We start from the raw sequence: 18,079 nt of genomic DNA, 5'->3' as shown, positions 1-18,079 counted from the left end.
GTGACTGAAAATCACACAGGGCATAAGTAATTGAAATATCAGCTGAGCTAATGCCTGCTGTGTTGTCCTCTGGTTGTGTTCAGAGTTATATTATGAGTTTTGACATACATTACCATGTTTTGGCAGTAGGAAAATGCAGATATCTTGAGCATTCATCACTGCTCTGCCAGGTGATATTTTTAGATAATCTCTGGGGAGAACATGCAATATTATATCTCTTAAATCACAGTATGCAATGGTTTCCACTTTGTTGTCTGTATACTGTTGTGAACACAGCATGTCCTTCCTGAGAAGAGAACCAGACCTTTTTTCATGGCAGGACTGTAATCACTGAATACTATCTTCACCTCTCTCTCTCTGTCCCTCTCTCCCTCTCTTTCTCTCTCTTCCGCTCTCTCTGACCCCCCTTGCAGTTACCCCATCCAGACACCCCGGCCTGGTTGCTATGGCGACCGCGAGGACTCACCTGGAGTCCGTAACTACGGCAATAGGTCCCCTGATGAGCTGTTCGATGTCTACTGCTTTGCAAAAAAGCTACAAGGTAGGAGACAGTCCTCAATTAGAGTTTAGTCATGCATGCTCCCACTAAACCCCCACACGCAATGCGAGGTGAGGCGTATCTGGGTCATACTTTACTAGATGGTAGGACCAGACCTGTCATTGACTGCAAATAGCAATTGGGAAGTAGCTATCAGAGGTATTTATGTTGAGAGTATTTACACGCTGTGCCTGATTCAAGTACTCAGCAGGCTAGATTACAGTCGATGGCGCCTGGTGGGTTATGAAGGCAGCGGTTTTCAGTATCCTCTTGTGCAGCCAGGTATTGAAATAAACAGCCTGATTAAAATAATACTAATAGGGCGCTTGGGTGGCGCAGAGTTAAAATACTTATCCAACTCCGTGGAAACTAGGGGTTCGAATACACCGTGGTGCATCCGGCTCGGCCATGGGCCTATACGAACACAATTGGTCATGTTCAGGGGAGGGAAGCTGGGCGAGGAGGGCGATAAAATAATTCTAAAAATAATCGATTAAATGTAGACAAAAAAAAAAAGGTAATCAGCAGATCCTACTTTCCAATCAGGAGTATTACCCACAATGATGGCTTTCCCGCAATCTAGGATAAAATTATCGTTTAGGAGCCCGGCAAGTCTAAAAGCAAATGTGAAATGATAATTGGAAATAATTCTAAGGTTTGATTGCATCTGGCCAGTGTCAGGTACGTTTTCAGTATTAGAGAAATATAAAATACTATTTAGAATAAATTCGCAGCTTCTTCAGCACAGGTTTCACCTACAGTATGAGTATTTCACTCCTCAACAGTCATATACTTCACATTACTCCTCACACACAAAAATTGCAGTCCTTCACATTCACCTTTTAAGCCATTCCCTTATTCATCTTTGACCCATACGTCTGACAGACACTGTCTGTCTATCATGTCTATCCGCAGATTCATATCTCTTCCATTCCCGTTCCTCTCATGAATCTTCTTTATCTTCAGCCTGCCATTTCTTCCCTCTCCATCCCATCTCCTCCTCATTCTCCCCTGTCTCGTATTTTTCATCACTCTGGACAGACGCTTCATCTCATCATATCATCTGCTTGACCAGTCAATTGAGGTCCTACTTCTACCTCTACAACCCTGTCTATTTATTATTTTCTATAATCCTCAGTTCTAAACCTTTACTTTTCACAGCGTGCGTGCGTGCGTGCGTCTGTCCGTCTGTCTGTCCGTCCGTCCGTCCGTCCGTCCATCTGTCCGTCCGTGTGTTTGTCCCTGTCCAGAACTAATTTCGTAAACCGCTGGACCGATCAACACCAAATGTATCCTGTACACTGTCAGTAGGCCATCTTTGTACCTCCACACGTTTTCTTTCCACATATCGTTGCTGTCGTGTGGAAACCTCATACACCTCATAAACCTCATATACTCAAAGGTTCACATGAAGCCATGCCAATATCATGTGGATCTTCCACATGATATTGGCAGTGTGGCGCACATGCATGTTGGCGCACACGCGCGTGCATATCTGTTTGGCTGAAGCTAATCTTGAAAACCGCTGGACAGGGGCTCGCATCAGGCTGAAAGGCAGTGCAAGCCTTGCACTGTCAGGCGTGCATGCTGCAAATGACGTGCGATTGAAAGACAGTTGGAGAGAGTTGAATAACCTCTTGAAATAACCTGAAATAATAATAGGCAGTGTACATATTTTTATATGTTTTTACACCTTTTAGCTTAGATATTACAATAGGCTTTGCGATGAATATATTGTCATTGGTCACCCTACTTTGATATGACTTACGTTACGAGATCAATCAACATAACAGGCAATACAAATTACACAGGGCAATGCAAGACAAAAAAAACACTAAAACAATAACAGGCTGAAATAAAAAACCCTGATAATGTCATCGTAATCCAAATAGTGTCTAGTTCTTTTTCAAATGAGAAAAGTATCAAGTTCAAGTGACCAGTCAAGGTGATGTCATTCTCAGGAGCTTTCTGTATTCTATTTGTTGCGGAGAAAAGTCTCTCCACACAGCACCAGGATGTTAAAGGATGGTTAGTGGCGGGTTTGGAAAAATGTTCGGAGGACAGCTGTCCAGTCCAGTAGGCTACTCGATTATTGTGGGGAGTTCATCTTTAAAAGTTCTTTCATGCCAAGTGTCAGATCAAGATAGGAAAAAGGCTGACGCTGTCATAATTCCATGGATTTATGAAGCAGCAACGGGTGCCTCTTCTTTCTCCCCCAATGTGGGACTGCGGGTGGTGGTGCATTGTCCTTCCACCTGGACAGCGGAGCCGTTTTTTTTTCCAGCAGCAGCATTGCTGTGTTGTTTGAAGAATCAAAAACCAAGAATGAGGGACCTTGTTGTTGTGGACAGACACCTTCACACTAATCATTAAAGGAGAATTCCAGTCATCTTAGATGTTTGCTTTGATGTGTCGCTAATCACTCACCAACATACAAAGGGCAGTTGAATTTTTCCAGAGAAGCCCCTGTTGTCCATTGTGGAGACCCCTTCCCCTGGCATAATGGAGTAATGTGTATAAATGAAAATCGCCTATTTTAGCACCTCCAAAGTTTTTTTTCCACTAATCCTCATTATGCAGTGTACTGACACTCAAACGTGCACTAAATGTCCCTTATGAGCTGCCATTCATGCAGAACGACATGGAGCTGGTTGCTTGTTTCTCTCACAGAATCTGGCAACACCGAGGACAAGCTTCACGTCGTTCTGCATGAACGGCAGCTCATAAGGGACATTCAGTGCATGTTTGAGTGTCAGTACACTGCAAAATGAGGATTAGTGGAAAAAAAATGAACTTTGGAGGTGCTAAAATAGGTGATTTTCATTTATACACATTACTCCATTATGCCAGGGGAAGGGGTCTCCACAATGGACAACAGGGGCTTCTCTGGAAAAATTCAACGGCCCTTTGTATGTTGGTGAGTGATTAGCGACACATCAAACCAAACATCTAAAATGACTGGAATTCTCCTTTTACAGAAGCTCAGAATACACATTGACACTCACAAAAGACTCAAGACCTCCACCAGACAGCTGTTGGAGGCATCATGCAGTCTGTCGGCCTTGAGTCGACGGGCCATAGCCTACTTATCAAATACACAAACATCTGCCCATGGCTGAAGGATGGCATCGCTTCACTCAGGTATGGCTTCACTGTGCCTACTGTAAATCCACGCCTGAAAAACATATGATACCCTCAAAAAGTCTTGACTCTTAAATCAGAGCGATCGATGGACAGAGCTGTTGTATGTTTGTCAATCTTAAGTCATTGTGCCAAGTTCTTACTTCCCTTCAGGAAAAACTCGCAAAGCAAGTGTGTAAGGCCCTGTGACAAGACCATCCATTACATTTCACTTTCAATCGTATGAGTAGCATGGCTTGGGTTGCGGCAAGTCATGCGGTAAGTACTGGGAGCTGATGGTTAGAGTTTGCTCCACCACAGTAATCCATGTCCCAGAGGTCCAGCGCATTGTGAAACGGGGATAGACTCCCATGCTCTGGCTGATACCGACAATAAGAATCTCCGACCTATACGTACTTACTTACTTACTTTCGAGTCCGTCTCTTTCTTGACCGAAGCGGAAAAAGCAGCATACTCTATTGGCTTCAAAGTTACAATCTCCTCTCCTCTCCTCCTCAAGGTGAGGTGTTCCACTCTTCTGTACCAGAGAAGCTGAACCTGGCCACGGCCTCCACACACTGTCACTCGCTGGGGACCCAGCTGGCCACCGCTGGGCAGCTCTATCTTGCTTGGCAGGCAGGCCTGGACCAGTGCGACCCAGGCTGGCTGGCTGACGGCAGCGTCCGCTATCCAATCAATGTCCCACGGAGGAACTGTGGCAGTGATGAGCCCGGCGTGCGAACAGTCTACACCAACCCCAACCGCACAGGGTTCCCCGACACAACGGCCCTGTTTGATGCCTACTGTTACCGAGGTACACAAGGCAAACAAACACATGTGGCGGCTAAATGTAACACTGTTTCACGATAGTCATGGCAACCGTGTGGAGGGTGGTGGTGGTGGTGTGTTTGTGTGGGCGGGTGTGAGGGTCATGTTTTCTATTCAGATTTTTAATTAGCACCAGAGATGTTTGTGTCACGGATGAATTAGTAGCGACAGCATTGTGTGACATTTTAGCCTTCTCTCTAGTGAATTTGAAGGCTCATATGCTATGGTGTAGTGAAACCTGAAAGAGGGTGTGTGTGTGTGGGGGGGGGGGGTGAATAAGAAAAGTGAAGAGGGCGAGACCAGGAGAGCTATTCTGTGATGACTTACAGTAGATGACCTTGTCGTGTCTTTCTCTGGCTGCCCGAAATGAAAATTGGTTTCATCTCCACTTTGGATTGACATTAGACGGTGCTCTACTGTTGATTATTCGTGTTGAAACTGCCGTTCTTTATCCAATGCTTCAGCTGTTTGAAGGGAAAGGCTGACAATGGTGTGTCGCTTAACAATGGTATTTCGAGGGATTACTTTTTAATATCAGCTCATAAAAAATGCATGTAAGCACACTTCAAGAAAAAACAAGAGAATAATCTACATAATTTAATCAGTATATGAATTATCAAGAACAGCCTGAGTATGCACCAAGCAGTGCATACTCTAGTCTGAAAGCATGACTGATAGGTGAGTCATATCTTTGCTGTAGCGATGTTATGCGCAGCTAAATGAATATTTAAAACAATAACATCTTTGATGTTGATAAAGCTGTTTCTTTTGTTGAATAGAATTGATTTGGTGAGAATAAGTTCAAAATAGTAGTTAGTAGTATTTTAATGGCAGACCTAATTTTCTGATCAAAAACCCTATAGTAAAAAAGCATAGGAAAAGCTGGCGAGGGAACCCACTGTGAACAAACTGTAGCACTCTATTGTTGCTGCAATAATATAAACCTCAAGCCTTTCACGCAGCTGGAGAACAACAACAATAAAGAGAGGCTCAGTGCTGCAGAATAAAATCCCTTATGGGTCAACTCTTACACTTTTAGAGTTAAAGTCACACCCAGGATTTTGCTGTGTCTTATATATAGGTGATAAATCAGTAAAAAAAATACAAAGCAATAAAGGTGCTGCCAGTAAGATGTGGCCACATTTTGTGTTCCAGCCAACCATCCAGTTGGGGACCAGGCTGCTGATGCACGGGACCTGTTCCAGACCACAGGCGCTGCAACACAGGCCATCTCATCAGTCACCGAGGCCCCGCGGAACGCCCCCGACTCTAAGCACTCCACCTGGACCGGACTGGTCAACCTGGACCAGGAGGGAGTCCGCTCTATTGCGGCAAGCAACGACTCCTCTGAGATCTCCGAGGAGCATGTGATCATCCACCTGCGCCCAGATGAGAACTCCCAGGGCTGGGGTAAGACCCAGGCCAGGCCTGGGACCGACGCACCCGGCCAGGAGGGCTCTGGGGTCCCGAAGAGCGGCAACATTCTGGGTCTGTCTGCCCTGGAAAGCCTGGAAAGCCAGGGAGGTTCTGCACATGAACAAGAAGGCGGAGAATATGTTTCTTCTGACCCCTTAGTATCGTCCTCTGTAAGCCCTTCTACCCCCGGGCCTCAGGCCAGTAACAGTGTTCTGGCAGGTTTCGTCAACACGCTGATGAGGCCCTTTAAGTACTGGACTGGAGCCGTGGAGGATGAAGAGGGACCCTTGGCCACGTCCACGGATGTCTATATGTCTGCGGGAAAAGGAGGAGAGGACCAGGCGCTAAGAGGGTCACCTAAAGGGCAGCCTAATGTATTGAAGGCAGGAGGGAACACGGGCAGCATGGACAATGCTATTATGGACTATAGAAGTGGTGCTTCCTCGTTCAAGTCTCCTGCAAATACAGTCCAGAGTCCAGAGGAAGGTCTGTCTGAGCAGGAGAGAGAAGTGATGCCATTGGTCCAATTACCGCCTGCCGTCCAGACACCAGGGTACAGAACGTCCATGACACATCCAGCTGAAAAAGAAGCAAGCATGACCCAAACCATCCCTCAATCTTCTACTAATGGTATGATCCTTTCAGGAGTCTGACTTTTTGTGTGCCTTTGTGTACTGTATGTAGCCTACAGCTTCGATTCTCAGCCTTTTTTAATTTCAAGGACCCCCATTTGAAATGATTTTTTAAATCACTGGGAAATATCAATCATTTACCCTCAAAGTTTTACAGGTACAGGTTACAACAACGGGGGATAACACAATAAAGTCCTGGACTTTTCCATTGTCCTCACCAAACATGACAAATACAACTAAGCGTGATTAAATGAAAACAATTTTCATTTAATCACTTAATTTTTCATTTAATTTTCAGACTATATCAGAAAAACTAAACATAAAAACAAAACAACCCTCACTAAAACATTTTTGAAAACCAGTGGTCTACACAGTACTGTATGTATGCACACACATGCATGATGTGCATGTGTTCATAAAGTGCATTTACCGTACAGTATGTTTTAAGTTGTGTTTCCTGTCTACCTCCACCTTTCATCACATTTTCCTTGAAATTATTTTTCATTCCATGTTACATTCGCTGAGAAATATTACCTGACCTTTAAAAGCAATACTTGAGGGTGAAATTGAAAGTGCAGTGTTTTGCAGGGAAAGCAAATTGAAAAGATATGTTCCATTCCAAATGGACGCTATCTCAGTTCTGTACCTCACCAGTAAATGAAGAGATGGTTACATCACACTTTTTAGATGGACTGTCTTTGCCTCCATTCCACTTCCTCTATTTTCCCTTGAGGATGCATTAATATTCTCAGGGTACATTGAAATACCTGTACCTGTAAATTTAATTAAATGGTATGCAAATGTAGGCATAGAGAATACTCATTTCTGATTCACCAGAGGGGGAGTGCAATATTCTCTGATAACTGCACGGCCGATGGTCTCATCACCGTTATAAATTAATATGCATGATAAAAATAAAACTGTACAGTATTAACATTTATTTAAGCTACCATTAGCTACAAATTATCCTTAACCTGCACTTACACCCATATACTTACTTGACCGGGATCCCCCAGTGGTCATACTTTGTCCCCAAATCTTTTCCCCTCTACAACAAATCTCTTCGCTCACAAGCTCACAACGCGTTGCATTGTGATGCATTTTGAGCTTGTAGATCTGCTGTTTTCACTTAATGTTCACCTATGACACGCCTAGAATAGGGACGCTAGGGTTCGTTTGGTTAAAAACAACATGGCTTTCAATATAAATGTTAGCCATTTCAGAGAACACAAAACATGTGTTGATATTGTGGTAAAAGATGCAGGCCAGTTACTCACCTGACTGACTCAGCTGCTTACTAATTTCTAGTCACTGTAGCTATAGCCTCGGAAACCCAGCCATTTTTTTTGTTTCAAAAGAAAAAAGTCTGGGCAAACGGTGCAGGAACGATGGTCTTAGGACCTTGTTAACTCCTAACCAACCAGAGTGCAGAGGGGCGTCGCTCTAAATTTGGTGACGTCAGCCTGCTCCGTGCACAGACCGGGGGGGGGGTCCTCCGATTGCTGAAGCAATCGGAGGACGCGGCTGCTCCGGGCGCCTGGGTTTGGATCCGCCCTTCGAGACCATGGATTGCTCTCGTTCTCTCAGTCTACTGTAGCTACGACTTCTCCCACTTGCTGGAGTAATATTTATTCAAAGTTTGACAAAGATTTCGGCAAAACAAAGTTTGTATCTAAAGCATATTGCCGCAAACTATGATTGTACATGACTTTTTCCCATTGGCAAGTGGCCAGGGTATAAGCAGGATAATCCACTCCAAGCCACGCGGTTATTGAACCCTTCTGCTGTGGATGATCCCTTACATAAACACAAAGAGACACTATGGATACAATAGGAAGGTCTATTCATGGTTACAGTTATCCACTATCTCTGCCTCTGCGTTCTCAACGTCCTATCAGTCAAATTCCTGATATAGTTTCTGTTATCCCGTTACTTTAACTTACTGTAGCTTTAACTTCCACTACATTGTGTGTGTGTGTGTGTGTGTGTGTCTGTGTGTGTGTGTGTGTGTGTGTGTGTGTGTGTGTGTGTGTGTGTGTGTGTGTGTGTGTGTGTGTGTGTGTGTGTGTGTGTGTGTGTGTGTGTGTGTGTGTGTGTGTGTGTGTGTGTGTGTGTGTGTGTGTTGGGCTTTCCTATAGCTCTCTGTGACTTCAAACACAACATGAATCCCTACAAATCCTCTGGCTTTTAAATATGGGACGGGGGCCGAGCAGGCAGCTTTTCACTTCCACTGACAAACTTGTAACTTAGGCCAGTGGTTCTCAAAGTGGGGTCGGGGGACCCCCAGGGATCCTTGAGGGGGTTCCACAATGCGATGCATTATGGGCTTGTAGATTTGCTATTTAAAGTTGTGAAAAAATGGGGGTCCTTGCCACAAAACCTGTTAAGATGGGTATCCGTGGCCAAACACATAGCAATTTGGGGGTCCTTCACATGAAAATGTTTGAGAACCACTTACATGCAAAAGTCACACCATATTGGAGCGAGATTAAATTATCGTCTCTCCCAGGGAGGAGTTAAGAGAAAAAAGAAAAATGATTCAATGAATATTTCCTGCCTCGTAAATAGCAGCTCCACTAATATAAATAAATACAGCCGGGCTACCTGAAATCCGATGCTACCCCCCCAAGGTATTAATGTTTTATGCTGGCTGAAAATCTAAGCTTTAGTCTGCATACATTATTCACAGCCGTATCCAATTAATGCAGAGGTTGGGCTGCGGCGCCGTTCGCCCTCCCGTCCATCTCCGTCTCTGCCAATTAGGCCCTGGCTCTCTGATGGTAGGTGGTAATTATCACCGAGGCAAGGATGAACTCGGCGAGATGCAGATGAGCTAGGAGTGGGAGAGGAGGAGGAGGTAAAAGAGGGAGAGGAGGAGGAGCAGGCCAGCAGGCTGGGTAGTATTTTTATTTATTTATTTCAAATGTTCTGCTGGTGGAAAGCTGCCTCCACTGATGTCTCTCCTCTTAAACTAGCATCAGTGTGCCGAATTAACTGTCCTACGGAACACTGTGTGCCGCTTCTCCAATCTGCAGTCTCCCCAGTAATTGAAGCTGCCATGTTGTCTTTTTGATTCGGGGCTGATAGGAGACATTGGGGAAGGAAACATGACAGAAAAGGGAAGGAACGGTGTCTAACATCACCAGGCATGGCATGTAAATCACTGACACCTGGTCTTCCATCAAAGAGATACAAGCCTACTTCACACCATTCTCATCAACCCAAGGGAGTAAATCTGTGTGATAGAATGCGGTGGGATTTGTAGTCTGACACTCGGCGTAGATGAGCATGACATGATTCACGTGGCCATGTAATAACTTCTCCACCGCCGTCTTTATTATATATTTGTGGGATGTGGGATGTGCTGAAACAGCATTGGCACCGCCGCACCGCGCTCGGTGTGCAGAGAATATCTCTTTCCCACTGTCTCTGCCTCTCTCTGCGTCTCTCTCGTCCCTTCCTTCTGTCTCTCTCTTTGTCTCTCTCGCTCTGTCTCTCCCTCTTTCCCTCTCTCTCTCGCTCTCTCGTTGTCTTTCTCCATTATCGCTGCATAATATCATGTTTGCCTGACCCGAGGGATTCTCTCAGCCAGTTTACTCCAGTAAGGGGTAGTCAACACAGCAGATCTGCTCTTATTGGAAATACACAATGGAGTCACATAATTGATTTTATGCAATTTACCCATCTGAATAGAGTTTATTATGTTTGTTTTACAGCATGTTCAGCACGGAGTCTTCTCCCTTCCTCAACATTAACTCAGTGAAAGCCCTCCGCCGCTCAACAAACAGCTTTAACAGAGTGGTGTTGGAGCATACAGCTCTAAATAGCTGCATGAAATCCTGCAAACTTATGTCTAATTTATTATATAAGCTGTTACATAGAAGATCAAACCAGATTAATGCATTTAATTATTACCATTTTCATCGGTGTGCGTAGTAAAAGTGGTTAATTAGCGATTCGGATTATTAATAGGACAATTACTCCAGACTACATGGCTGTTATGGAAATGAACCTCGGGCTCATAAACCGCATTTAGACGTAAGTCCACTGTGGACCTACTGAATAATTTACAAGCATTTTAATATTTCACATGGTGTCATGCTTGTGTATGTTTTCTCTTCCTTGGTAATTTGTTGTGCTGCCTTGCGTAGCATACTGTACAGTACTGTACACTCGGCTCAGTTGCTATACATAGATCTGGACCAAAATCACCCATGCCGAGCAATAATGATCTTAGCAACACTAACTGGAGCTTTCTGTAACTCAGTAACACGCCTGGCCCAGGAAAAAAAAACACACCATACCAGCCGTGAGTCACATACACAGACAGCATGCATTATTAAGGCTATACTAGACACTGTCTACACAGTAGACAGTGTCTGCTTTATATTGGCAAGCAGATAAGGTTGATGATGTTGTTCCGCCCATATTAATAAATATGTCTAGACACTGAGCTTGTTCTGGATGCACAAAAGAGGGAGCTGGCCTGCGGTCTTGCAAGGGGTCTTGCATTTTTCCATTTGGCCAGGCTCACCAAATACAAACATATTACAGTGGGAGGTTGTTTGGAGTAGGAGAATACTGGGGGTTGAGAAAAGAAGGGACAGAGGTGTGAAATTGGCTTGAATATATCCTATTTTGTGTGTGTGTGTGTGTGTGTGTGTGTGTGTGTGTGTGTGTGTGTGTGTGTGTGTTTGGGTGTGTGTGTGTGTGTGTGTGTGGGGGGGTGTAGATGGCTTCTATACTGTATGTCTACAAGCTCCAGCAGCTTTAACAGCATCAATGTTCAGCACCACTGCTGAATAAAGCAGCTTAACATTTGTAACTTCAGCAAGAGTGACTTAGAGTGACTGAATGCCTTCATTGAATACGAGCCTATACCAAGATAGTTTCCCAGGGAATGTGAGCAAAACCCCCAAATACATCTTTACACTATATGGTTTATAAATGATAACATGCATATTCATGCAAATCCGTGAAAGACTAATGCAAACGCACATCGGGGTTTCAATGACTATAAGCCATCAAACGGAGGAAACCTAATTCCCATTTTAATTAATGAAAACTAATATAAGATGACTCTGTAAGAGTTTCAGGAGCAATGTCACAGCCAGGCATGAAATTTTAGTTGGTAATTTAATGTGTCTTTAATTAAATCCGCCCCCACCGCCACACACACACAGTCACATTAATTACTCTGTTTTCTCCTTCTATTCCCTGCAGAATTCACAGCGTCTGGTCCCAATGGGAAAACAGCATCCAGTGAAGCTGTCAGGATATCCAGCCCTCAGGGTCCTAGAGAAGCCCCGGTCCTCAGTAGCCATCTGAGATGGGCCGTCAAGGCCATGCAAGGCTCCAAACTTGGCCCCCCCGGAAACCTGGCCTATGTTGGTAAAGGTTCCACCTGGGAGCCCATGGAGGCTAAGGGAGGGCCACTAGAAGTGATGACGTTGCCCAACCCCCTTAGACAGGACAACCCAGAGAACTACTCCGGTGAGGGGCGGGACCAAGACGATGACAAAACAGCCCCAACCACAAAGACCGTGTCGGTAGAAGACAGGGAGTCGGAGATTAGTGGGGAGGGAAGTGACCTCCCTGGTGGGTTTGGAAATACCGTGAAAACCAAGGCTATAGACAGTAGCAGTGTTGTCCAGGCCGAAACCGTCCAGGCTGAAACAGACTCCTCACTTGTCCAGGCCTGGAATGAGGCTGTGACTGTGGCAGAGCACACCACTCTGTCTCTATGGCAGCTAGTGGAACAGCCCACCACCCCACCTCAGGTCCCTCGGGGTCCAGGGACCGCCGAAGAAGCCAGGGGAGAGATGCTCTACGTCCGCCGCCCCACTGACACTCGCTCAAACTCGGGGCTTACCCCTGTCGTTAGGAATCCACCTGGGGTGGTAACCTCGGGGCACGAGTCACCCATGGACCCCCTGACCACTGCCTCTGAAACCACCGCAGTACAGTCTTTGACCACCAGAGACACACAGAGAACAGATCCCACCACCACCACCACAAATGCAACTATAGAGGGTTCGTCAAACCCCGACTCCACCAAGGAACCACCTATTTCCGTCTCATGGGATCATGAAGAGACGGATGAGTCAGCAAGTATTGTTGACCCACAGCTCTGCCTCTCAGCCACCTCCTCATCCTATGCAGGAGCTCAAACGACCACGGCCCCGCCGCAGCTGACCACTGCTGCGTACAACTCAGTAGGCGGTGGCACTGAAATGGAGGCCAAGTCAGCGGTGTCCGAGTCCTTCATAGTGGGAAGTCGCTGGACGCCTTTTGGGGGGGCAGACACTAAGACGAAGGAGGTGCAAGTCCCGGTCACCAAAGACAAACTCACCAAGAACCCCTTTGACATCCTCATACCCAACTGGGGCTACGGGCTCAACCCATCAGGTAATGTAGGCCGCCGATTGTTCATCGGTCATGAGAAATTAACTCCACAGCATTGTTGTCAAAATATAGCCCCCATTTATCACTCGTACATCATAGCTGTTCCAATGTGACATACAGTAACACCATTATGTTGACACAAAACTGCCTCCCGACCTTCCAGCTGAGATCACAGACTGTCCAATCCATTTAAAATATATGTGTGTGTTCTGTATTACTTCACCTACTCTGTCTGCATTACATTCTTTCGTTCTGCATCTCCTCCTTAGCCCGACAAAACCAGGCCATAAATTTCGCTTCACTCTAACGAGGTCTGCCAAGGCTCTCTAGGCATTTGCTTTGGTTGTGTAGGTGTCTTCAATGCAAGCAACATTGTGGCGATTGGATCAGCTTTTAACCAGTCAGAGCGATGTTTAGGCGATATTGTATAGATGGACCAACTACATGGAGGCATAATACATATCACAGGTGTGTGTGTGTGTGTGTGTGTGTGTGTGTGTGTGTGTGTGTGTGTGTGTGTGTGTGTGTGTGTGTGTGTGTGTGTGTGTGTGTGTGTGTGTGTGTGTGTGTGTGTGTGTGTGTGCGTGCGTGCGTGCGTGCGTGCGTCACCGTCTGGGGCATGTTCAATCCCCTGACATTTCAGAGATGGCATGCTGTGTCTGGCTGATATAAAATGCATGGACACTGGGCTCTTGGGATCTTGGTTACCAATACCGCACCTACGTATGTTCTGAGATGTGCATTTTAAAGACACAACTAGGCTGACCAACATATCTTAAACCACATCGGCATTTGAGCAAGTGTACTTTGTTTGTAGTAATGTAATGATGCCCTAGAATTTAAACCACTTCCCTGATGGTGTGTGAAAGTGTTGCTTTTAGAGTTGAAGTTGAAGACACTGTGCACAACTAGCCTACATTACATTACATTACAGTCATTTAGCAGACGCTTTTATCCAAAGCGACTTACAATAAGTGCAATCAACAAAGGTAGGGAACGAAAGCTACTAATCACCAGAGGTTATAAGTGCATTTTCTGCAATAACAAGCAACCAAGAGCATACCTAGCGCTAAGGTAAGCCTACTGTAGCACACCTGTAGTTTCCGTCAGAGATGTGGTCGAGGTAAAAATGATTGGTGTTTTGGGGAGGAGATCTGATTTTACTACCATTTGTCTGGTTTTATTTACTTTACAACATGGAGCTGGTGGAGCTGGTGGAGTTACAGAAAGCTCCAGTTAGTGTTGCTAGTCTTTGAATTTTGCAGCCAGTTTGGGGTCACTGCATAGGGACGTGCCAGTGTCTTTTGATCATTTATTCAAGGGCTGAATATTGTACCATACACAACATGAGACTGTTGTTGTTGTCCCGATGCATTGGGGAGGCTATGTTTTAGAGGTTGCGTGTGAAAGCGGGCCGATCTCAGTCACTACATTAAATATAGATTTACAGAGAAAGTTGATTTCACTTTTGCTGAATGTCACTGTGAATTTCAAAACTCAAAACCCTAACGTCCCAAGATACAGTTGCCATGCATTTTATCCATGTGCCAGACACAGTGTGGTCTGGCAATCTCTAAATTGTCAGGCGATTGAACATGTACAGTAAAATGCCCCAGAAAGGGATGATACTTTATTAGAAGCATTTCTATTTCAATTTCCATAAAATACGTTTTTTTTTGGCTCATGGTCTCTGTTCCTGTCTGATTCTATTTTTCTCATTCAAGTTCTTTCTTTCTCTGAACTTATCGTTCATGCGCATAAGGCTAGTGGTGTGTGTGTGTGTGTGTGTGTGTGTGTGTGTGTGTGTGTGTGTGTGGTGTGTGTGTGTGTGTGTGTGTGTGTGTGTGTGTGTGTGTGTGTGTGTGTGTGTGTGTGTGTGTGTGTGTGTGTGTGTGTGTGTGTGTGTGTGTGTGTGTGTGTGAGTGTGGTTGTTGTGCGTGTGTGCGCAAGAGTGCTCTTTGTCTCAGCTTGTTCACATTGATTTCTTCTGGTGGTGAATAGCCTCTCTCCTACTGTGGTAGAAAGCAACTGGTGAACCATAACAAATGTGATGTGGTTAGGAATGCTTGTGTCTTCCTCATGCTCATTTCAAAGCCAAACAACCAAAATCGCCCCCCTAGAGAGATTCGGTTAAATATTCAACCCATATTTCAACGATCCTGGTGGAATAATACCACTGCTACAAGTCAGATCTCCATTCTTTCTCCGCGCATGCACGCACGCACGTGCGTGCGTGTGTGTGTGTGTGTGTGTGTGTGTGTGTGTGTGTGTGTGTGTGTGTGTGTGTGTGTGTGTGTGTGTGTGTGTGTGTGTGTGTGTGTGTGTGTGTGTGTGTGTGTTTGGTGTGTGTGTGTTTGGTGTGTGTGTGTTTGTGTGTTTATTTTATCTTACGCAATACATTTTCAATCATATTTCATCTTATACTGTTGCTTGAAGCATTTAAATGACATTGCGGTTCTCAAATTTGACCTTGACGAGTGACTGCGTGAAAGAAAATCACTCAAGTTTTACTGCCGATCTTCACAGATTCTTCTGCCGCAGCTGTCTTTTTATCATGTCTCTGAACCTGCGAAAACGTTGTATTTTTAATCTCATGATTAAAAGGAAGAAGCTGTATTTAGGTGAGGATTGAGTAGGCAAGGGGTCTCCTGGGTACGTAACACTGAAAGTGACACTGCTCTTGCTGAATGATTAGAAGCATGACCTTTTACAACTGTCAGTGATAGCACTAGGAAAATTACAGCAATGGCTCCACGCCAGTTACTGCAAGGAGAGAGAGAGAGAGAGAGAGAGAGAGAGAGAGAGAGAGGGAGAGAGGGAGAGAGGGAGAGAGAGAGAGAGAGAGAGAGAGAGAGAGAGAGCATATAAGGTATAGAAGTTTGCTATAGTGATGTGGGGAGAGGGAGGTGCAAACGTCCTCCTTACTGGTGAAGGTTCATAAGCCCATTTAATCAGCGATCAATGACAGCATCATTAACAGTCCCCTGAGCCGCAGAGAAATAACCGCCTTCTACAGTACAGTATATTGAGTATTATCTCGTTTTTATCTATTTTGTTTGTCCTTTCTTTCTTTGTTTCATCCTTCCTCTGTTTCTTGACGTCTGTGTCAGCTCCCTGTGTTCTATTAGGTCATATATCAGGGTGATAAGGTCAGACATTGTCTGTGGTGTCATATGTAGTCCTCCACACCCCATAGCGCCGTCTGAAATGCCTTTTAGCCGCACGCACGCAAGCACGTGGGCGCACACACACACACACACACGCACACACACACACACACACACACACACACACACACCACATACATACATACATACACACACACAGAATATGGCATAATCCTTCACAGAGAGCAGTACAAGAGCAGTAAAGTAAGCTGTAAGCTCATTTAATTAAATTCTCTTCCTTAATCACTCACACTCATCTGCATGAATTTATAATCCTGGCGTTAAAGAAATTATATTAATATCATACACTTTACAATGAATAAACCAAATGACAAAGAGCAACAACAAAATAGAAAACAGAATAGATCAAAACAAACATAAGCATTCACACGGAGAATGAAAAATGATACCAGAGATATATGCCTGCAGTAAAGGCTGCGGCAATGCATATACTTCTTGCAAAAACTAAGTCATAAGACCAAAGTGACATAATAGCGAAGAAAACGATTGAATGTATTCCCCTGCAAAGTTATTTTCTGCACTTCTTGTTGCTCCAAATCTTTTAACTAGTCGAACATCACAGCAGATACTGTAACACCAATGCAAACAATTATGTGTGATTGCTCAGAAATGTAAGAATTTATTTTGTTTTATTTCCACAATCAGATCCAGGTGGCATAATCACTGTTCCAGCACTCTATAACGTGGGCGGGGTCTAATTAACTCAAAATGGAGATTTATCGGGTATAAAACAATTTATCCGCAGAGAACTTGTTTGGTTCCGGCAAGAAGAAAAACTGTTGAGTTCTTTTGAAGTACAGTATGCTGCCAGCTTAAGAGTACACCTGACTTGTGGGTGTCACAAAGACTTCTAAAAGTCCTACACTCCTCCAAACAACATTTGAATAGTTTACAACCTGCCTCACCGTCCACAAGGTAACCATACATGGAAATTTACTGAGAGGCTCTCTGCGCTGGCATCTGGCCGTGTGGGGAGATGGAGTGTGAACCAGATACAGTATGCAGGCTATGTGCAACCTTTATATTACCACCGACACGCTGATATGGTGTCTGACTGGCCGGTAAACAGGAAATGGGATGTCTGTGAGTTATCGCTGCCTTGGCTCACGCTTTGTCTGGGACCCAAGATGGATCAGACTTCCTCTACATCAATAACATAAGGCTACCTCGGCCCAGACCAGATTAGAGTGGAGCATTTGAAGAAGTAGCAGCTTTATGAGGAGGAGAGATGTCGACAAAGAGGATCAAGCAGAGGGTGGTAGAGGATGTTTTTTTTTAAATTGATGTACAATACATGTTTGTCCGCTGGTGTACGTTGGAGACCTGAGCAGTGAGAGGACATGCTCAATGCTGTCCATCGAACCATATTGATTTCCCTACCTTTGTGTAGTGTTCTGCCTTCCTTGCCCCCCCCCCCTCCTCTCTCACACACACTCTCTCTTTTTCTGATTCTTTTTGTCTCTTGCTCTCGGTTTGTCTCCCTCCCACCCTCTCACATTCTCACCTTTAGATGTTTCTGTCCCTCTCTGAGTTTGTGTCTTTGATTACTCCTCTGGTCAATCTATTTCTCTCTCTGTGCCACAATGTTTAGAGAGCCTGTTGAACTCCAGAGTGTAACAGCACACAACAATCAATGGACTGGTCTTGGACTCGAGCTTGGCTTGTTTTAAATGTTTTTACTGTCTTGTCAACCTACAGTAATACGAGTTGGGAGTGAGAACGCACGTCCGCACTCTGTTGTCAGTCACATGATGTTGGACTGCTATAACGTTGGAAAGGGGAAACAAATCATGGCTTTGTCTTAAAAACATTAGGTCCCTCTCCACTTTTTCACAAATTCATCCAGTTTCAAATATTAGTGATATTAACCCATTTAGACCTGAGGCCGATTCTAATAATGGCTTCTAAATCCTGACTCAAATATTTATTCAAAAATTACAAGAAAAATATGT

The 18,079-nt window shown here is 44.7% G+C and overlaps 1 protein-coding gene across 1 annotated transcript in view; it reads left to right on the top strand.

The window, feature by feature from the left end:
* ncanb (neurocan b) overlaps window positions 1-18,079 on the top strand; it is a gene marked incomplete at its 5' end in the record, with an annotated part of 142,303 nt that overhangs the window by 22,673 nt on the left and 101,551 nt on the right. Inside the window, 4 exons of the mRNA XM_084065954.1 lie at window positions 414-541; window positions 4,179-4,472; window positions 5,642-6,532; window positions 11,758-12,942. Coding sequence (XP_083922080.1) covers window positions 414-541; window positions 4,179-4,472; window positions 5,642-6,532; window positions 11,758-12,942 — 2,498 coding nt within the window. The remainder of the gene's footprint in view (window positions 1-413; window positions 542-4,178; window positions 4,473-5,641; window positions 6,533-11,757; window positions 12,943-18,079) is intronic.

This window comes from Gymnoscopelus microlampas (genome assembly GCF_963454915.1).
Source record: "Gymnoscopelus microlampas genome assembly, chromosome: 9".
Lineage (NCBI taxonomy): Eukaryota > Metazoa > Chordata > Actinopteri > Myctophiformes > Myctophidae > Gymnoscopelus > Gymnoscopelus microlampas.
Note: the sequence above shows the minus strand (reverse complement) of the source record. Positions and strands in the feature narration are given on the sequence as shown.